At 40.1% G+C, this 22,950-nt stretch overlaps 1 protein-coding gene across 2 annotated transcripts in view; it reads left to right on the plus strand.

The window, feature by feature from the left end:
- The window catches only part of LGR4 (leucine rich repeat containing G protein-coupled receptor 4), a 112,892-nt gene that overhangs the window by 57,047 nt on the left and 32,895 nt on the right, over window positions 1-22,950 (plus strand). Inside the window, exons 3-4 of one of the 2 annotated variants that reach the window (XM_019551334.1) lie at window positions 12,457-12,528; window positions 14,342-14,413. The exons of the other annotated variant lie outside the window; for it this stretch is intronic. Of the exons in view, the coding sequence (XP_019406879.1) occupies window positions 12,457-12,528; window positions 14,342-14,413 (144 nt within the window). The remainder of the gene's footprint in view (window positions 1-12,456; window positions 12,529-14,341; window positions 14,414-22,950) is intronic. 2 annotated transcript variants of the gene reach the window in all.

Genomic DNA, 22,950 nt, shown 5'->3' on the forward strand with positions numbered 1-22,950 from the left:
TGGTAGTATCTGTTTCATCATGTGATTTAGCTGTCCCTTTTATTTGAATTTTTGCATTAGCATTGCACCATACATACTCTTCCCCCTCCCCATCTGTTTTGCTCATTAATTTTGTTTCACAGATAATACCTTATTTGGAGGCATGCCATGGCCACTAGGACTAAGCGCTGTTCATGTTTTGAAGCACAGTCTCCCTCTGCATCTGGACTTTAGAAGCATCCTTCTCAGCCCTGGGTAGAAATGGGATAAACAAGTACTACGCTTAAGTGATATGGGCCTTAAATTGTAGTGGTTTTTTAACATAGTTTTGTGGTCTGTTTCGTTTAGTGGGTGTTAATAAATTAAGTAGTTCCTCCTGCACTGTTTTAAAAATAAGGAATTTTAGGACTCTTCACAATGGGAAGCCATAGACAAAGAGCTTATCTGGACTGGGAAACAAGGTCTACTTTTTGCATGTTAATAAAGGTGTATTCTTAACTTGTGTGCATTAGCCACATGCACAAGAGTGATCAACCCTAGCATACATTAAAGGCATGTATATACTGCCACATCTACGCTAGAGTTTTAGAATGTGCATGTTAATATGTTGTACCACATACATCTAAATTGTAGCCAAGGCAAGGTTTTAGGCAAGGATTCGGTACTAGAATCGATGCACGGAGATATTTTTAAATATTGCTGACTTTATCAAAAGGGGAGGTTTAAAATCACATTGGCTAGCTTGTCCAGATGAGACATTTTTAACATAAATTCTACATTTATAGGCTTCCAGCTGAATTCTAGTGCAGTTGGCATATGAATGCTATTTATGTGGTCTAAACAAGCTAATCATGCTTTAAGTAGTGTGTTCCCCCTCTGTCAGGGCTAAAAGGTTAGTGGGTTCGGAACGTTGTATTATTGTAAGACAGTGGAGAATGTTTGTTTAAAACTCCTTTATTTATTGTTTTGACATTTTAATTTCAACTTCTGTATATCGGGTCCCCAAGTATTAAATTGGTGATTCTGCTGCTAGACCTTTGAATTTCCTCTTTCAAGCTCCTATCTTATACTGTTACGTTTTTTAGGACTAGCTTAGTCTTCAGCATATGGAAGCATGCTTGGCATTGTTAAAAAAAAGAAAGCCCCATCTCAGCTCAGGCCCAGAGGTAGCACAATGTGATGTTCTTAAAATCCTGGTTCCTCTTAAAATTTGTGTCCTGAGCCATCACAATAAGACTGGACTGAAGCATATACCAAATGAGAAACTACTTTAGGCTTTGTAATGGGGTCAGTATCTCTTAATTCCTTTCTCTGCAGTTGAGATCCTGAGTTAAGGGGCTAGGTTCTCCCTAACCCCCTCCAACACCACCACCACTTGTAATTTTTGCATTTTTGAAATCCATATTTACATACAGAAAGCTGTAGCATGTCAGAGGCGTAACTAGCAATGTTAGAAACCTGGGCAAAGATTGAAGGGAAAGTGGGGGTGAGAAGTACTTTGGGCTGCTATTGGTGCCTCCTCTAAATTGGCACTCAAGGTTGTTGTCTTGCTTGCCCTGCCCTAGTTATGCTTGTGTAGGGTATGTTTAAGTGCTAAGTGGTTCCTCTGGCTACTCTTTAGGACAGCAGATTTTGTTCTAAAACTTTTTTTCTTCTTTTGACCAGGCAACTATAACAAGGTTTGTAGCTGATCCTGATTCAAACCCCTGAATCATCATAATTTGGGGGAAGTTCAGAGGTGACCTAGTTCACATCCCACCTGGAGAATTGTGGTATTCAACCACTGTCACAATTTTAGAGCCTTTACTTTTGCTTCACAAGACTTGATTCTTAGTCCTATTAAATAGAAGCCATTTGGGAGAGGGACAGGAAACTATCCGGAGTCAGTTGCCAAAACTAGGAATATTGTACCAGCTTTTATGTTTTGCAGTATTGCTTGCTAAGAGAATGATCTGCCAACTAATCTTATACCTGGAAGCCATGAGTGTGCTATTGCAGAGCAGATCATTAAACCCAAGCAGGAGAGGCTGTGGCAGTGGGAAGAGTGAAGTAATTCAAAGAATTTACTTCTCCATAACAATTTCCTTTTATCAAGGGTTTTCTTCTCCCTCTATCAAGATGGTCTGCAGCCTTTAGGACTGTGGGTTGCCATACATTTGGCTACTAAAAATATACTGTTCTATCTAGAACTGTCCAGAGAATTGCACCACAATCTAAGACTGATTTGGCTACTTTGCTCCATAGGTACACGGCCACTTGGCTTGATTACTGAAATTTCTTATACTTGGGAATGCTGGAATATCAATGGTGAAAAAGGGTCCAGCTTGTTCAGAATGTGGCAGTTCACCTGCTGAGCAATAAATGCAGAGAAAAACACATCACCCCAGTGCTCCTATGTCTGCCTTGGCTGCTAATAGAAAACAGAATGAAATCTGTGGATCCAGCCTTGAGAATCCGTCATTCAGACAATGGAACTGTCAACCACAAACACTTTGAGCACAGGGAACTGAGCTCTCTTAGCAGCTGGCCTACCACTGTGGAATGCCCACTGATCGTGCAGCTTCCAGAGCAAACCTCAAGACTTACTTGTTTGACTTGGCTTTCCCAGAGTCGAACAAAACACCTCTCTCAGGACAGAGCGAGAGGGAGCAAGTGCTTTTTATAAACAAATAAACAACCCTCCCCCCCAAATTTTCCAGCTTTAGTTATTGCAGTGATGGGTGTGGCATAGTTGGGTATGGTAGTGCCTACTGTGTTAAATGAGATGGAGACTTCAATCAAATCTGTGCTCAGTAGGAAAGGAGAGAGAAAATACACATCCAGTGATATGAATTTTCATTTCTACTTAGGAGAAATTTTACAATCTTGGCATTTTCCTATGCCTGAAGAAAGGTGTGTGTGCCTGGAAGCTTGCAAATATCTAGTTGCTCTAATAAAAGATATCACTTCTGCCACAAGTCCTGGTCCAGAGCAGAGTACTCACTCCACAGCTACTTATTCAGACTAGCTCTAGTACTTGAGAGAGAGCTACCAAAGATAGGCTTCGGCCAGCCTTTGGCAGAGCAAGGCTCATTAGACCTTTGTTACAAAAAATGAAAAGTAAGAAAAAGTAAGAATGTAAGAAAAATGCTTCTCTTTCTGGTTAGAATGAGTGATTCTTGGGAAGCGTAGGCTGTTTGAGACTTTTTTTTTTTATCGTTGTAGGCTAGTAGTAATCTTTCTCGAGGCATACCATAATATTGCAGTAGTTTGTGTTTTGGCTGAAGAACAAGGGACTGAACTGCTACAAAAAAAATCTTTGGTTCACGATCTGTAATCATTGTTTAAGACTGTATACTTTTTTCATATATATGTGTAAAAAAACAATTAAAAAAATTTCCTTTGGTCTATTTTTAGATCTGCTTTAATATAGGGATGGGACTTGTTTCAGTCTTATACAAGATGAATTCAAATGCAATTTGTCTTTTAATTAAAAAAAAAGAAATCTCACAATAGGCCAAATGTGCCCTCAGTTATATGTGGATAGCGATTCTACAGGTTGATATGACTATATTTTGGTGTGTCAAGTATCAGACTTTTTGCTGTATGGCTTTTTGAATGAGCTATGTTAAATTGTGAGTGTAAGAAAGAATGAAACTTGTTTGGTGTGGGGATCATTTATGTATAGACAATTATATTGCTTCTTGGTACATCCTGGTTAACAATTGGCTGTTGATACTGCACAATACACATTTTGATTTCAAGAAATAGGTGTAGCCTAACGCATGCATTTTCCATTTCTATTGGCTGATATTCTGCTATGCTAAACTGGCATTGAACACGGAAGATGTGGGGAGAACAGGTTGTGAATTTCTAATTTTCTGCACAGACCTTGTACAGGTTAGAGCAACTGAGGGGCTGCTTTAATCTCTTCCCGATGGCAACAGTCTGAAAGGGGCCATTCAGCTACCAAAGATGGGGAGAGACCTATGCACTCCAACCACACCTGTTGCCCATTTCCACCTACCAATTCTTGGCTACAGCATGCCCCTGTGATCAAGTTTGCATAGGCGTTGGCTACACAGGCTCACTGGGCAAGAGAATATCTGGTTAGAAATGCCCAGTCTACTCTACTCTGCCTCTTAACATCTCTGAACCTTAGAACAGATGAGATACCTCAGGGTGGTCCTTGAGCACACATTAAGTTGGCTAAAATTCTGCTGGCCTCTCAAATGTCACTAACGGCCCTCCAATTTTTGTCAGTGGAGTAGTAAAATGGAATATGTTTGTAAGGAAAAAAAAAAAGCAGCAGTATTGTTGAAATGCATCTTATTGTTAAGAAAGTTGCAAGTGTTTCCTTTTTTTAAGAAACAACCAAAAAATATTAAGTATAAATTCATAGACCGATCTTTGACAGGAGAATTCAGATCTATGCAATATAGGCGGGTTGGGTTGGAGGGATGTCCATGGCTTGAGTGAAGTCTGGCCTGACTGGTTGGTAGAACTGCAGCACCAACAGGGGCTATTACATAATAGGTCCAGATGTGACTTCTGTTTGTTGTTACAGAGGTATAAATCAAAGCTTAGGACAGCTTGTGGAGCAACCTTGAGAAACTGGTCTGAAGGGATGTGGGCAAGAAGGCGGTCAGGGCAATAATTACATAGTATGAGAAGAAGAAAATTAAAATGGGAGATGATTAAGCTGCAAGGACCACAGAAGATGCCTCGAGTCCTGTCTGCTGATTTAATTGTCAGAGTTAATATATTCATGGTAGAGTACATGTGTTCAGCACTTAGCATACTGGGGCCCTCATCCTTAATTGGGATTCCTAGGTGATGCCAGAATACAGTTAATAACTAATCACAACAGTGGAGTGTTGTGTACTTTACACGCATCATCAATTACAGCAGGGACAATCAGCCTATATCGAGTAATAGCATACGGGGCAAGGCACATGCACATTATCTCATACTCATTCATATTGAGAACACGTAAGATGTACAAAAGCCAACATACTATTTCAGATATAAGACACCCAGTTAGGATGGGAAGCATCCCAGAAAGCTGCTGAGAGAAAATTATAGAACTGTGTGCATGCAGATTTTTCACAGGGGGAGAAGGGGATCTAATTCTGCGCTCAAATATCTTGAGGCTCACCACCATCTGGAATGAAAAACAAGAACAGAAGGTTTCCAAGAGGTTCATGTTGCATCCAGTCGAGAATGAGAGAAGTTTGTATTCAATCAGAATGGGCCAAATTTTATCCCTGACAACCTCACTGAGTTTGGACTTGAGTGATTAACCTGGCCCAATAATTCTGCAGTAAATAGCTAGATTCTCATAATTGCAGAATTTATTTACCCTAAGAAAAGAGAGAGGATTTGTACTTTGCACTGAGGCTTTTCTGGAAGCTGCAATGACCTGTGTTGGCATCAGCTGTAGGAACATGATGTCATGGAAGGCATTCCCCAACTGTACTGAATCCTCCTTTTTGTAATGGAAACAAGGTATGTTTGGATTTGAATTTGCTTACTGTGCCATGCAGAGTAACTTAATAGAGGGAATCAGACTCCTACCATCTTGTGTTTATCCTAAGCCATTTTGGCAATAATTCTTCTGATCTTGGAGTACCATAAAATCAAACTCTTACAGAAATAAGTTGCCACTTGAGTTCGTTTAGCTTTTACAGTGACTACAGTGGGATAATAAATTCATATTTCTAATATAACAAAAAGTGATTCTGGACAATCACTTGACCACAGATAATATTCTGTTCCTCCTGTCTCTACAAAACTTCTTATGAGGAGGACTGTACAACTTATCAAATGAAGGAAGATTAGTTTTCCATTAATTTCTAACGGCAGTAAATAGTTGAGCAGAAACTGGTTTACTCTGCCTTGGAATCTAATGAAGTAACCTACTTCAATGGGGGTTATTCACAGTAACACCAATGACGTAAATCCCAAGGAGAATATATATTTAGAACACAAATGAAGCTTAATTTTCATAATTTAGTTATGTGTATATCTTTTTCCTTGAGTTATTTGAATGCCACATACCTGCAGGTTCTAATGATGCAGTATAAATAGCATAGAAGTATCAGCTCCAATGGTGGTATGTTTTGCATGAGAGATTTATCAGTGTATCACTCTTTGTTTCCATGTTCTTCATTCCCTGAATGTTAATTGGGAACATTGAGTTGGTGTTTTCAGGAGTAACTTTAATAGTAAGAAACAAGGTTTTCAATGTTGTCCATTCCATTCTTGCATCTTCAAAGTTATTTGTGCCAATGAGGAGCCTCATTAGCACTTTTGATTGTCATGAGCTTTTCACTGTTGGCTGGCTTGGGGATTCAACTACATATTTTCCTTTACATTTTTTCTCCCAGACTTTTGCAGGGAGATGTAGATTGGGGGAAGATGTTCCATCTGCTACCTTGCAGAAATCGGCAGAATACTCAGCTGCCCAAGCTTGCTGGAAGTTGTACAGCACATCCAGCTAATGATGAGACTTTTTTTGCATCCGGTTCTATGCATGTTAGGATCATTGTTGTTTTCTGCCCTGAGAAATAAACACAATTAAAGTGGTGCGTTGCCTGTGATAGTGGGAAGCCTTTTAATACTAGGCCATTGGGCCTAACATCATACATCTGCATTCTGAAAATGACTATGGCATTGAGATAAGGGGAATTTTATTAGCATCTAATTCACTTTGGTAACATAAAGAAGAGAGGTAATGAACAAGAAATATTTAAGGGTGTTTTTCATGGGCACATCCCATTCATGGTAATCTGTTTTAGCATGTGTATGATTACAGATTTTTTATTCTGCTATCCAGATACTAAAAAAATATTCAAGTTAGACCTATATGTGAAAGAGCCAGAACAATTTAAAAAAACATTACAGAAAATGGAAGCCCATCAGAATTGCATTGGACTTTACTGTACATTTGCATTTAACCCAGATTCCTCTTTGAATCCGCCGTTAGATGAAAGCACCAAAAAGCCCTGCTGAGGCACTTGTTCTATACAGATGCTGTAGAGGCAAGTCAAACTAATGCACTTCTTCCAGTAAAGTGCATTTTTGTTTTTCCCCTCCTCCCCTTTTTTCATGTCAGCAGCCTAAATGACTGTGAAAGCAAGAATGGAGGAAAATCAGAAATAGGAAAAAAAAAAAATGAACAGAGAACAAAGTAATGCTTTTATTTAACCACTTGTCCTTCTTCAGGAGCTGCATTTGAACTGGTCAGGTACAATAGGCAGCTCACAAAACACCATTTAGTTGCCCCAGGACTAGATTGTGGCTTTTAAGCATAGATCTGTTTGAGGAATGGTGTGAAGGTATGTGCAACAAAAGTCTTGAGGCAGGGGTGGGCAATTATTTAGTCTGGAGGGCCACTTAATGAGTTTTGGTGAGCTGTTGAAGGCCACATACACACAATCTTTCAGAAGGTATTTTACCAAATTAGATGAGAAACAGATCATATACTAAAAATCAAAAATCTGCTATACACATTTTAATTTTATTTTTTAAAAATAATTTCTGCCCCTGATTTATGTTTTTGAGCAGTGTATATAGAGGTGATTGCATAATGGCTCAAATGAAGTTTTACTCTTGAATGTTGTGTATGTGAGTGGGATGTGAGGGTGGGGGGGCTGGGTATTGGTATGTGCACCTGCATGTGTGTGGGGAGCTGCCTGCATGCTAAGTCTCAGGAGCTGGCCATGAGTTGGAGGCGGCACGTGCAGCATCGTTCACCCAGGCAATGCAGTGTAGGTGCAGTCTGCACCCCCAATCTGGCCGTGGCCCAGTCCTGCCTGGGACAGCCCGTGCTGTGTGCCTGCTTTGGCCCCAGCCAAGGTAGCGCACACCGTTTTCTCGTAGGGCTGTTCCCTCTGCTGCCCAGATACTACTTTGCTTCCCTTGCCTCCAGCAGCTGCTCTTCCTACTCCTTCTGCCCCTACTGTGCTGTTCTGGCAACCTTTCACCCACTTGGCCACCCATAGGTGGCTACTCATTGTGCTGGGTGGCTGAGTGGGCGGAAGGCAGCCTGGAGCTGGAGCCCTACAAGCAGGGTCAGAAGCCACCTGGCTGCAGCTTCTGCCTTCCCCACTCCAGGCCTGGTACAGCGTAGCAGGGGCAGGAGGAGCTGCTGGAGGTGAGGGGAGACTAGCAGTATCTACACTACTGCAGCAGTAGCAGGAGCAGCCCTGCTGGGAAACTGCACACCGGCTGGGGCCAGGGCAGTGCTGTTGGTGGGCACAGGTTGGGTGGGGCCTAGGTCTGCCCCAGGCAGGAGCAGGCCAGGCTTACCCTATGCAAAGCGCTGTGGCAGCTGTGAGTTTCATACAATCATCTGGCACGTCATATCCAACCTGTATTTTGCCCACCCCTGGTCACTGCACTTCATAGAGTTGCCAGTATAGAAGCTTTTGTCCATTTCCCCTCCTTTTTCTCCACTGTGCAACCAGTCAGCCCTGTTGTCCAGCAAGAGTGATGGTGCCAATGTTAAATAATACCTTACCAATTTGTCTCCCCAAACCCAGATAGAAGAGTTCAGTAATACTAATATAGCTCCCCTTGCCTGGCTGTTTTGGAGCTGGTGAGAGTCTACCTCTTTAAAGCTAGTTTTGACAAGCTGCAAAAAACGTTCTAATTACAGTCTTTATAGGCTTTTCGGGACCAGTTGGGTTTTTTTTAAGCTGGAACTTTCTAGGTGATATTAAGCTGTCATCAACTCCAGTTATAGAAAGGAAATGTTTTAATGTTTTAATACTGGGCTGAAGCACAAAGGCACTGTACAGATTAAGATAAAACTTAGATTGCACTTCTCTACTTTTCTTTTTAAATAAATTTGCTTTGGTTTTTGGGGGCGGGGGTTGTGAGACTTGCTTTATTTGGTAAAGTTTTGATTTTTTTTTTTTTTTCCTTGGCCCATCTACCTGTATGTTTTTTAAATGCATATTTATAATCTTCCACCCCCAAAATCTTATATATGGCTAACCATCTATTAATCTTTCATTAATTCCTCCTCTAAAATATTGTTAGAATAAGGTGGAGAATCTGACCAGGGCATTTCAGTTACCATATACGTTCAAAACAAGGATGGATGTGACTTTTTATTCTTTTCCTTTTCTCTTTGGCTGTTTTGAAATTAACCTGATTATGTAAAGAAAAATATCTCCATCCTGACAGCTGCTGCATGGAACAGCACAAGAAGACGTGTTAGAGTGGCACATAATATGTTAGTTTTAGCCTACTGGATAACTGTAGTTGGAACCTCCTAATGAGAAGCCATGCTGCCCAAGGCTAGTATGTGAATGATAAATGTATATTTGGCAAACTGATTAGTAAAGCCTTTGCACACTTGGCCAGTTGTATCCTGTTTCCTGGATGGCTGCCAGATTTAGGAGAAACGGAAATGTAATGGATTGCAGTTTTTCTGTTGGTTGGTTGCAGCAGGCTGAATAAACAGAAATTGCCTTGAGGTAGGCTGAGTATTCCCATCTGAAGTCACGCAAGTCTTGCTTTTACTTCGTTGTTTCTTGTTTTCAGAGCTCAGTAAGCTGCATTAGCAACACTGAAGGAGATTCAGGCTCCTTGACTTTATTTAGTTTTGCTTTTTAAAACAAATGTTAACCTCAAGTCTCTTAAAGGTTGAAAATGTTATAGCAGATGTTTGACAGGTCTCAAACCAGCTGGCTGGGTAACTTAATGTTCTTGGAACCAGAACTACTTCACTAATTCTTATGAAGACTGTTGCTTTTTAAAATAAATGTTGAATAATCAACATCAATATTTGATGGCCAAAGTAACATAGTGCGATAGATTCAGTTAACTGTTGTTGATTTATGGGTTTCTATTTTGGGTACAAAATCAGTTTGCATTTTTTTTATAAGCAGATGTGTGTTGCAGGTAACTGGCAAAATACAGGGCTCATAAGTACTCATTATACAGGTACAGGGAGCCAGCACATTTCCTAAGTATTACAGTTAGTTCATAGTGTGTTTTTCAGGAAATTGCTAAAATGAAGGGCATGTGCATATTTATATGCTTAAGAAAAAAATAATCTAAATTTAACAAAAACCATTAGGGGACCTGACTAGTAGACATTGTACTGACCTTTGGGATTGTTTTCTTTTTAGGGTTTATTATTTTCTTTTTTTAAATTTTGGTTACTATTTGAATTTCTCTCTCTCTCCCCATCATTTTCTTCTCAAAGCATTCAAAAATCACGTGAGCAAGCAGTTAGTAGGAAGGATTAAGTTTGGGGATACTATTTGGGAGTTTGTTGTTGATTATATCCTATTGTATTTTAATATATTATCTGTTTTTTCTTCTATTGTGTTGTAGCTGCACTGAGCCTGTTTTGGAGAGGGTGGCATGTTGATCTAATAAATTAATAAATACAGCCTTTCACACTGTAGCCTGTATTTATAGTACCTAATAGCTGTAAGGTCAGGATGCCTGACCTTACAGCTATTAGGTACTATTATAATAACAAATATAGTAGCACGCTTCTGCCGTCCAAATTGAAGCCCCAGTTCTGCAAAGTCTGTGTACATGAATAGGCCCGTTGATTTGTGGGACTTCTTGTTAATGCTTAACATTACCTTTTAAAGCTTCAATTCTGATTAGATTCTGGTAATGAGACTACCTGAGCCAGGTTGCCAAAGCTATGGCTGTGTGAGGGGGTTTTTGTTACAAGTGACAATTTAACAAAAAACAAGGATAGCCAGATACTGAATGTACTCATTGCTTTCCTTTTCACCAAGGCCACTTTCCTTCTGTTTATTTATGTTTAAAAAAACAGTATTGGAAGGCAATTGGACAGCTAATTATGATGCTGTCTTAGCATGAGTGCTATTATGCTGCCAAAAGTAAATTTACATAAAAGACAACATTTTATATAGAAGATAATCAGCTTCTTATAGGGCGAGATGGAGCGGAGAGGGACAAAGTAATAATTTTGCTACCTTTTTGACGATCTAAAACTCTTCCTGTTGATGAGTTCTTTGCTCTGTCTTTCAGCGTCTCTCTAAAATATTTTATTTTATTGTTTCAGGATCAGTTTATAGTTAGTGCCCTGAACAAAGGAGATGCTGGCTTTTAATCTGATGTTTACATTTCTTTAAAAATCAAGTTACTGATGAAAAATAAGTATCATTTCATATAAATATTTCGATTTGAATGTATGCATTGTATTCTAGCTACACTGATGTCTTCAGACCTGAAGTTGCATAATAGATCTAACAGGAAAGCTAATATTTTGGCTGAAATGATCTTTTATTATAATGAACTCATCTGTTGGCAGCTAGGGATTACCAGGTGTTCTGCATTATTATCTCTTTTTCCTTAATAAAACATTGAGTGGCACAAGTATTAGCAGCTCAGCAAATGTTGGACCACACAGCAACTGCTGATAAGGAAATAGACAAAATATCGGAAGAAAAATCATGGGAAAATACATGAAAGACAGTTTGTAGGTGGCTGACTTTTTTTCTGCTTCGGTGGATTTTTCCCTTTGTTATGAAGAGCCATCTGTATCTATTACTAATTTTTGTTTTTGTTATTGCGTTAGTATCTAGGAGCCCCACTCTGAGATCAGAGGTTTATTTTATTAGGCATGATATAAACCTAGATAAGTCCTCTCTTATCCAAGGTTTACCCATATAACTAATTGATAATCTATAACGTTCTAAAGGTGAATTTTTAGCCTGACTGACGTCTGTGGGGGTTTTGTGACTAATTCATTAGGCCCGGGATATCACCTTGAATCTGTAGTTTCCTGGAGAATATGGACAGAATTTTAAGATGCCTTGTACAAACCTTTTCTACCCTTTTAGTAACAAACTATTCCTATTCAGCTGCATAATTTCTTTAGAAGCTGCAGGGTAGATTAAAAACACATGCATTGCTGAGTACTCATTTTGCCCAGGCTGTGCTGAAAGCCTCAGGAACATACTGGTAGCAGTTAACTAATTTTTCAAAACCAGTTTCATGCGAAGAATCTTTGTCATCCCTTCGTGTGTTAGGTTTACATTTCCAGTCTCTAATTGCTGATGGAAAGGGGCTGAAGAGCAGGAGGGTTTCTGATTTTGTTTGTGGAATTATGCTCCTGGGGTACGTCAGATCTTATTTCTTGAGGAGGTTTGACTGGGTGGAACATGAAACACATTCTTATATAATCAGAGGGCAAAATGGCAAGTTGGAAAGAAAGATTGAGTGAATGCACTAGTTTCTGAGAGCTTGTACTCATCTGTTATGTACTTGCAGCTGATTGTTTGTTTGTTTGTTTGGTTTGTTTTTGCAGTATTATGTATAAAATATGATTGTTGAATGAATGATGGCAAATGTGAAAATCACCAGCACAGCAGAATTTGATGCAAAGCTCGCCAATTACTTGTAAATGTTGATGCACTGCTGGTTTCATCTATTAGACAATTGTAAATGTACTGTATTTTAAGACTCTGAATTATTATTACAATTTTTTTCCAGACGACTGGCTGGCAATGACCTTTCTTTTATCCATCCAAAGGCCTTGTCTGGGTTGAAAGAACTCAAAGTTCTGTAAGTAATCACATTTTAGAGCTGCACAGCTAGCTGCGTACATTCTTCTTGCATAGTCAGCATGTTTACTGATAGGCTGAACAAAAACTGAATTTTATGTTCAGACAGTGCGATAAATGAAAAGCTTTGTTACTTTTTGCATAATCATGCTGAAGTGTTACCCATGATGATGATGGACATTCCATAAACAAACAAAAAAATTATGACCTTAATTAAACTGTCATTACCATAGTTTATGGGAACAATTAATGCCTGACTCTCAAATATATTTTGTTAGACAAATATTAACCGTTAGGCCACAAGACTCTTCTCCCTCTCCCTGCCTCCCTCTTGGCCATCTAAAACAGAAAGGACCCATGAGGGCATCGAGGCTTCCCCTCCCTTTTAGTTCCCTCTTCCTGATTTTTACATTTTCATACCCTGTTTGTTATACTGTGTATGCATAAATATCTACATCCATTTGGAGTACCATTCCAGCTCCAGCCTCTAAGAAGCCACCTCTATAGTGTGATATACTCCTTTAAGGGCAAGTTTGACCACTAAAGGGATGCATTGGCAGTGTCCCATTCCACATGCTTTCTCAAATGAAAATATCTGCTTCAATCCCTGCTCCACTATTTAAATCTGAAACTAGCTTTATGTTATGAATCAGGTTTTGAAAACAAAAAAAAAAATCATGCTAAAGGCTTGATTCCTGATTTTGGGAATGTACTTACACAAACATAAGTAAGAAAGGGGATAACTAAATATTTAACAGCCAAGGGACATAAGGAGGCAGAGGGAAGGCCCTTGAGATGAAAAAGGAAGTCTTTGTTGAAACAAAAATCATGGGCTCAGAAATAAAGGTAGGCATCAGAAAACTGACTAGCTAAATCATTGTAGGACTAGAGTTGTGCTCACAAGAACAACAAACTATACAAGTCATTGCATGCTCCTTGCATGTCTTCAGCTGCAAGTTTCATAGGTGCCATGCTCCCATGACCCTTTCGTCACAAAATTCTTGAAACTCTTCCCTTCCGCCAGGAGTGGTTTATGTTCTCCTTTCCCCCAGAAATGGGGGCTCTGCTCTCTGTTTTCCCCGTGTTCTTCCTTTCCCCTCCAACCTTAATTATTTGACTTCTCTTTAGAAGGTAAATCATTCAGGGTATCAACCTATTTAAACAGTACTGGTGCTGTTAGGCTGGAAGGTACCATCCACCTGTCCTTTGATACAGACTTAAAAGTGCTGAAGCTGGGATTCTGTTAAACAAGGAGCTCCATTTATCCCAATTTAACTCCCTTCTGGTTTTCTAGTTTTTACCAAAATCAATAGGGTTCTGCCCACAGATATGTAGAATATTTCCTGAAATTTTGGATTTGATCAGATGCAGTGTTCCCCAAGTATTTAATTAAAATAGCAAAGCCTTGTATAGCCTGCTAAGCCTAGCTAGCCAACCATAACAATGCAAGCATAGGTAAATAATAAAATATCACTTTATTTTGAGACATTTTGCATGAGAATAAATTGTTTTTTTTATCCCCGATAAGTCAAGGGAAATTGCAGAAAATCTGATCAAAGATAATTGTGGCTTATTCTGTCTAAGTTGATATGCTTGTGTTGTTTCATTAATGGAATGAATTGTGGCAGGACTTGTAGTAATCTAGTTTCACTGTTTTGAAATCACTGTTGAGTATCTTGTCTTGATGATTCTGCATGCTTTTTCTTGTACCAGATGTTCATGAAACAAAGAGGAACATGGACTGTAGTAACAAATAGAAGGTCATTTAAAGATTATTGTAAAAATCTGTTTCACTAACAAAGTATCTTTTACAGCACCCTTCAGAACAATCAGCTGAAGACTGTACCTAATGAGGCCATTAGAGGACTAAGTGGTTTACAATCCTTGTAAGTGTTATTTGGTTTCTTCTGTTCCCCTTCCTTCCACCTCTGTTCTACCCATATAACTTTGCCAATTGCTGTGTCTGTATATGCCTCATTCTAGAATATGCTGAAGTGCAATAACTTATGTAAAATCATGTTTGTGGAGTTAATATGGAGTTGTGGAGTTTCAAATAGAGCACAAATTCTGCTTGAAGTATGGAAAGGATTTTTCTCCCATGATTTTGAGGGGAAGGGGAGGGAAAAGAACTTTCTCAAACCTACCCAGAAGAGAAGTTTATATAGGACGGATGTGATGGGGAAGAAGTAAAGCATTTGGTTGCCCAGTGTGTTGTTCTAAGGTACTTCAGTAATTTAAAAAATTGTATAGAAATGAGCTGCTTTTTGGTTTTTCAGGTTGGGAACACTGGCTGAGACTTTCATGGTGTTTGTTTTAATGGAAAATATCTAAATCTACATCCTGAAAATTGTTATGAGAACCTCAGCCATTTTTCCAGTCACTCAAATATGTACACAGAGGCTTTTAATATTTTGGGGCTTCTGGAATTTTCCCAGGCACCTGGTTAGTTCAGCTCTATCTGGCTAGCTATCACTTTGATGTGAGTGATGGTTTCTGTGTAAAGGTCTGGTTATCCCCTGCTGCAAAGACTGAGGGAAATGGCAGGGAGCAGTTCAACAATTGCATTTCCTGCTCTATAAGCAGGGTTCTTGGGCACCAAATTTTTGTAATTGCAATCCTATTCGTCATGCCTCTATCATTCCTTTCCCCATTCCAAGAACCTAAGATAAGCTGTGCTTAACAACCTATGGTTAATTAGAGTGTGCCTCTGTGGAGCAGTGGTCTATGATTTGCAGTGTGACAACTCCTGGTACAGCCCAAAATATATCATATTTTCTTGTATATCATGGGTCTGCTGACCAAAATAAGACAAGCACCTTGTTTTTGGAAGGCAGAATGTAGAGCAAAAAAGATTTTCCCAGAGTCATGACCTCAATCTGGCTTTTCCATGGAGAGGCTATGTTGTAAAATTGCTGCCAGCTTCTCTTTCAGCCAAGAAGCTGAGAGCAGGTTAATATTGGAGTCTACCCTGTTCTCCATGCTTGCTGAGACAAGCTGACAGTCACTGTGAAGCGCAGTGTTTTCATGCTTTTACTCCTATTTTTCTTCCAGCAAAAAAATCAACCTCTCTGCTTAAGATGCACACCCCAATTTTGTAACCCACTTATGCTAGACAGTGGATTTATGGACCAGTGGTTCTCAACCTCTTTAGACTCAAGGAACCCTTGAGCAAAGGCTAACTCTTAGCTTTCGCTTGCTTTTTGTGTACAGAAAAATGATAGGTAGGGGTGCACTGATAAAGAATTTTTTAGCTGATAGTGATAGCCAATTCTTAACCAGTGTTATTGGCTGATACCGATCTGATAGCCAACCTGAAGCCTGTCGGCATGGAAAGCAGCGTCCGGCTGGTAAGTGTGTAGGGGGGAGGGGCTGTGGTGGGGAGCAGATTGAGGCCCCCATGGTGCAGGAGGGAGTGGGGCTGGGGCAGGGACAGGTGCTGCCCAGCTGGGGAAGAGTGCAGGATGGGGCCACAGCTGGCTCCCTGGAGGGGAGTGTGGCGTGGAGTGGGGGTATCTCCTGCCGCTGCGCGCATCCCCTGAGGAGGCACCTCCTGAGGAGGCATGGGCAGATTTGTGCATGTGGCAAAGGCAGGCTGCCTGCTGCAGGCTCGGGGCCAGAGGCAGTGCCAGTTTCTTCCTGGTGGGGGGCTGGGCTGGGCTGCACTAGGGGCAGGCAGGGGAGGGGCTTGTGCTGGTGGCACTGTAGGGGGTCATCACAGGAGGGCTACTGTGGTGAATTTTGGCGTGGCTGTAGCGCACCCCCATGGTCCCAAGCCAGCAGCACTGCCACCTGCCCTGAGTGTAGCCCTGGCCCAGACCCCTTGCCAGGAGGAGGCTAGCCGAGCCCTTGGCCCTGAGCCTGTGGCAGGCAGCCTGCCCTCACCCTGTGCACAAAACTGAGGGACGCATGGCCCCCATGCCTCCCTCAGGAGTGCATGTAGCAGTGGGAGCCACCCCTCCATGCCCTCCGGGGAGCCACTCATGGCTCTGACCCATGCCCAGTCCCAGTTGTGCAGCACCTGCTGCAGGCCCACTCCCTCCTCACTGTGGGGACCTTGATCTGCACCCCCTCCCCATGCCCCTTCACCCCCAGAGACCTACCGGCCGGACACTGCTCTATTTGCCGCTGGGCTGCATTCCTGACTGCATGCATGCATGTTGCAGCTTTGTTCATGCCTGCGGGATTTATCAGTGACATTATTGGCTATACTGGTCAAAAAAAGCCGATTTGCTAATAATGTCAGTTTTTCCCTTTTATCGGTGCCGCTCTGATAGGGTCCTGTATATCAGTGCATCTCTATAATAGAACAGTTCTTCCATTACAAAGAACTCAAAGTGGATGCCTATTTGAATTCTCTACATTTATTTTTGTGAATCATTTGAAGTGTTTGAATACACATTGGTTCTAAGCAGTACTCTATGGCACCCCTAAAAGGATCTCGCAGCACCCCAGGTTACACCCCAGGGACCCTGGTTGAGAATCACGGTTTTGGCCCAGAGCAGAATAAAACATTGACCACTGATGCCAAGATATGGTCCATAAACTGCTCCAGATTTTGGAGCTAAGAGTACTACTGATACTATGTACTTCTCTCTGTTCCTTCCCAGCAGCTGTGGTGTATTTGAATGATTTACATAAGAGACTACCTTTTATTATAATGGTGGAGCTACATCTCTTTAAAGGAGAGTGTCCTTGGTTTGTTTACCTGCCTGCTTTATTGGTACAATATCTGCTTTATACAGAAGCCATATGCTATGAAAAACACTTCATATAGTAGCACATTGTTGTAATAATGCTCTTTATCAGAAGAAAAAAGCTCTTTTTCTTGGTATTGGTATTTTGCTGGTGTTGCAGAACAGATTATATCACCCAATATTATCACCGTCTAGAAACCATACCTTTGATTTCAGTGAAAATGCTTTTGTCTTTATTGTTATATGGCATCATCTGTCTTCTGATTAAACCTTAGATTGTTTAACTTCTAGTTGATGGTTTTGATAGTAATTTGTGATCAAAAGACAAGGAAAAAGAACCAGGGGAATAAGAGTGAGTGAACAAACAAATTCATTGTCACGTTTTAAATTGGGTAAGTTAATAAAATAGAAGACAGAAAAGTGATGGGGCCATTTTTTTAAAATTTGGCAGTTTCAGATGTTGAAATTGCCACTCAGATATATTATGCTGATTATATGTTTCTTCCTGCCCCTTGGATACCCGATGATCTTGCGAGATCCCTTCCAGCCCTAATGTCTATGAAATCTATGCTATCTTGTCTCTGATGAGGAAACTTATTTTAACTGCATTGTAGACAGAGGAGTGAGAGAGTGGTAAGGAGAATACTGAAAAGACTAAAGAAGAGGAAAGCGTGTTAACAAGACACATTTTGTATTTTCCTTTTTTGGGGGGTTCCAGGTTGAGTTTCTAGGACTTTTAGAAAATTGACCAGTGAAACACTGGGGTTTTAGCATTCAGGCCAGTTTAGCCATCACTTTTCAGCATCCTTTTTTTCTCTAGAGATGGATTCAAATCTGGTTCATTTCTCACTCCATTCCCAAGAGGAAATCTGTCTTAAATACAAAACCACCACGGTTGCTTAGAATTGACATCCACTTGAGACTGAAATTGCAGTTTTGCAGTTTGAAACAGGTGCACTGGAAACTTGTAAGCCATTTTCCCACCTAAACTGTGATGGATCTTAACACATCCAACCACTTTTTTACTACGAAACTTTCCATCTGTAATTCAACAGCAGTAAGCTAGGGTCTGATTCTGCAAAACAGTCTACTCATATGGTTCCCAGTGACTTCATATGCAAATGGCTTGCAGGACTGGACCCATTATCTCTGTATGTCAGAAGGCACAGATACCTCAAGGCGAGGTGTGCTGCTGTATTAATAGAAACTGACCTATTGGAAAGGAATTTTTACTAAAAAATGTATCTAAAGCTCCTCAGCTGGTGTGCTCTTTATCTAAAACAGATAACTTTGCATGATAAATGCTAGAAAATTGCTGTGGCCATATATATAAATAGCTGTAATCTCCATCCAAAACTTACAAGTTTAAACATCACTTAACTGGTTGCCTCTTGGCAGCTTCCCAGTTTGCTGTGAAGCAGGCTTTAGGGGGATTTTTTTCTTGGTGAAGACGCAAATTATTTATCCTTAGAACTTCACAATAAATTGCAAACCAAATGGTTATCAATATCAGTATAGCTGTGTAGCCTCTTTTATTGCAGTCAGATACAGGGCGCACGGTAGAACAGTTGCCACACTGTATGCATTAATGACTCCTGTAAACCTACCTTGTTTGAAATAAATAAAATGGATACAGAAGCTGTATAATTCCTTATGTTTGCACGATAGCTGGAAAGTAGCCAGCGTGGTTCTGAATATACAATGGCAACTCTTTTATTTTCTGTTTATGTTGGCTATTTTCCCAGGTGTCTCTTCCTGAAGAAAGTTAGAATATAGTCATTATTTATGAAGTGAGTTTACCAAAATGAAAAACTGCAGTGAATAGAAACCTACTTTTCAACACCTCAGGATACTTTATCTGGAAGGATGTGCTCTTAAATTGCAAGAAGCAGTGATATCTTTCTGCAGAAACAAGGATTCTGCAACTAGGATAGCAAGACAAAATGCACATATTAGATTTCCTCTTCCAAATTCTAGCTGGTGTTTAATTGAGTAGAAATCTGACAAATATGGAGTAATAGCAATGATTCAACTGCTTTTTTTTTTTGGTTTTTTGGTTTTTTAATTACCACAAAGTATTAATAGTGTTTGCAGAAGTGATGAAGTCACATTGCTCTTGTTTTAGATCTGGAAATGGAAGTGGTGAAATTAATTGACCTTGCAATCTCATGTAGTGGATGATCCGGAGACCAAAACTGTCTCTCCTACAGTCAGTACCTTATACCTTGTTCCAGCAGTTCATAAGGACCATGATGGGGCCAGGGAGGGATTTCAGGACCTGCAAAAAGCTATCCTAAGTGGTCTATATTGCCCATCTCTCAACACCCAGTGTAAGAAGCACACTGGGAGATTAGAAGAATATGGGCTATAATAGATTCTTTAGGGTGTCCTTGGGTTGCTGCTGAAATAAGAACAATTCCTGGAAACTACTCTGATTTTTGATGGAGTTTGTACTGGCTCCCCACTAACCTAAAACCATTTTTACCCATTGTTTTCCTAGAATGGAGGCATAGCAATTTTCAGGACTTCCAGGTCTCTTGACTGCGGTGTAAATCTGACACATGTTAAAACTCTATTTAATTTAATTATTTAAAATAAAATAATCTTTTAGGAAGGAACTTATTTGGTTGAGGTAAATACGGTTGTATTCTACACGGGGAAATGTGAAGTGAAGTGGCTTATTACATCAAGCCAGTTGGAAATAGAACCCAGGTTTGCAGCTTTGCCTTGCAGCTGCTCTGAAGAAACAGACAACACTGTTTCCTATTGATCGATATTTGCATTCTCTGGAGTGGAAAATTGCACTGCCTTTTTTTCAACATTCTGCTTGGAATATTAAAATTCTTTCAGATACCTTAATATTTTCAGAAGAGTATAGTGTGTTTGCCAGATAGCAGCAGCAAAATGGAACCAGTTTGTCTTAAATGTTGAAACACTACTACCTTGAGCCCCTTCCCAAAATGTTGGGGAAACTAAAAACCTTCCATGAGCCTTGTGACAGGCAAGTATTCCTGATTCATAGGCAGAGTCTATATATAGAACAAAGAAAACTTAAAGGAGAAAAACGAGCACAACACTAATTATTTAATTGCATCAATTTATCCATCTTGTAGTTTTATAGAAAGAATATGATATGTCCACTCATGCCCTAGTACAACTGCCCACAGTTGTCTTCAGCAGCAGAACCCGACTGGCAAGCGCAAATGTTCTTTACATACTCTACTCTCCCCCCAAATCCTTTGCTGCACTCTGCTTATAGCTGGTTTTTAGAGTTGGCCGAGTCCCAGCATTCATGAGTGCACTTGAACAGGCCCATATCTGGTGCTGCATGGCTAGGGCTGAGCTTCTTTCTAACCTCTTATGATACCACTGCCACTGTGAATGACGCATTTTAAGGGATCACCACCTAGTGCAATCATGTTGACTTCAGCTGTGTGCATGCTAGTAAAAGAGGGACCCCTTACTGGATTTTCACTTAGCACTGTAACTTTTTGTGAAGAGCCATTTCTGGCATGCACTGCAATACCATCTTCAGTTCTTCTCTCACTGGAGATTCAGGTCTCCTGGTTCCTTATCCAACTTTAGTGATTACATCTCCAGCAGCACTGACTAGGCAGGCACTTTATCTAATTCCCAATCAGTATTCATCTAGCACCCCTTTCCCAATTTAATGAATAGGAATTTAGTGTCCAAATTCATTAGTTATTTTTTAAATCTCAGGCAGCAGCTGTTGTGTATAAAAGAAAGTTGTGTGTTGTACTGGTGACTGCAGTTCAGAATCTACGCAGCTGTAATGCACGTATGTAATTATAATATTCTGCAATAATCACTTAAAGCATCTCAGCGTGTGCAGTTTGATAAAGGATTTTGCTGATTACCTTTTAAAGCATTTACAAATTGTTAGTTAAGACTAGAAAGAAAATCAACTACATATTCGTAGATCATTTGAAAATGTTGCTGTCATTTCCTGTCTTCAAGTAAAAGATTTGGCCACCTTTATTCCTATTGGATATTACATTATTTCAGGTTGCACCAATAACTCATGATGTAATATAGCAGCTTAAAGTGAGACAGAATATGCCTCCCAAAAGCTCTTTAACAAGACCTCTGTCTCTGGTCTTCTGCTTGTTCCTGTAGCGACAATGATGAAATTCTGACATGGCAATCACTCCTACAGCAATTTGACAAAGTTGAATCGGAGGCTTATGACTTCATGTGGCAGGTTCAAGCAGCAGGAAGAGGGTGGATAGAAAAGTTTTAAGTGTTTAAATATTCAACATAATAGCAGGGGAAGCCCATCACAAAATGATTTCCTATTGTGGGTTTTAATTATGAAGGGTAGATTTGTTTGCCTTTAAAATATTTGGTAAATTAAAGAATTCACCTTAATTATGATCTCTTGATGCCAGATTTTCTCAAACACATGTGCATACTGCCAAGGGCCAGTTCTATACTACAAACTTTTGCCAACATAGTTTGGATCTCAGACTGAGGGCCTGGATACAGTGTGCTTAAGGGAAGTTTAGACCAGTGAAAACAAGGAACAGATGCAACTTATAGCCCTATATTGCTGTAATCTACTGCTGAAACAATCCAGCCTTGTTAATTGGCTTGGTTATGTCATGCAGGTATTCCAAGTAGTTTTGGTATATGCAGGTATTCCAAGTAGTTTTTTGCTCAGTGCTAACAGGCTGTTGTCAGCTCTCCTGCCACCTAGTGACAAGGCATTGTAATAGTACTTATTACTGTCGTAACTGGACACCTCTGTACAACACTGAGTGCATCTACATGTGCACTTTACTGCGGAGTAGACTAATTAGCTCTTCAGTAAAGTGTCATAGTCTCTACACGTGCATGGGTATTAGGGTGCAGTAAACTCATTAATTTTGCTGTAAGATAGCACTATCTTACAGCAGAATACTGTACTGCACCAAAACACATGCACCTGGTCAGCCCAGCCAACAGGGGCCTGCTCTGCCCCAGCACAAATTGCTGCTGTCTCAGGCACACATATAGATGCTGCCTCCAGGAGCAGTTGGCTCAAGCTTAAACTGGGCAGGAGTTTATTGCGTTGCATTAATTGCACATGAAGATTTACCCACTGATAAGTTGAACCTGTTTTAACACTGCATGTGTGCATGCACGCTCACGCACACACATGAGTAAAGGAGTCTCTTGTTATACTTATTCATGTTTTTAAAATTTCCATTTTATTAATTGCACTTTATTTTTATTTTTTGGAATAATTCAGGATCAAAGACTCTTTTAAATACAGTGTTACAGTAGTGTCTCTAGGGATAATCTGACTTGATGAATTTAAGAAATGCATGGATAAATACCAAAAATGTATTTAAAGGTAGAAGGTATCACTGTATCCCATGAAGCTCTTTCTCTTACTCTTTTCTCTTGCTGTTTACTTTCTTTCTCTTTCTGTCATGAACTAGCTAACTGGGATTTCTTTTCTTCACTTCTTTAAAGTTCTTCCTTGCTTCCTGTTTCTTTTCTATTATATTAATTGTAGAGTTGTGATGAAACCCGGCCAGAAAGGGAATGAATTCACATAAATTTCCTTTTACTTTTAAGCTACCAAATGAAATGTTGGCTTAGAGACCTGGTATTTTGCTTCTCCATTGTCATGGTTGTTAAACATTTTTCGAGGGTGCTTGTGAGCATGAGCAAAAGTATGCCAAAGCGGGGGTAGGGGAGAGATCTTTACAGCTGCAGTGTTG

The sequence above is a fragment of the Crocodylus porosus genome, unplaced genomic scaffold (assembly GCF_001723895.1).
Source record: "Crocodylus porosus isolate Cpor-Errol unplaced genomic scaffold, CroPor_comp1, whole genome shotgun sequence".
NCBI lineage: Eukaryota > Metazoa > Chordata > Crocodylia > Crocodylidae > Crocodylus > Crocodylus porosus.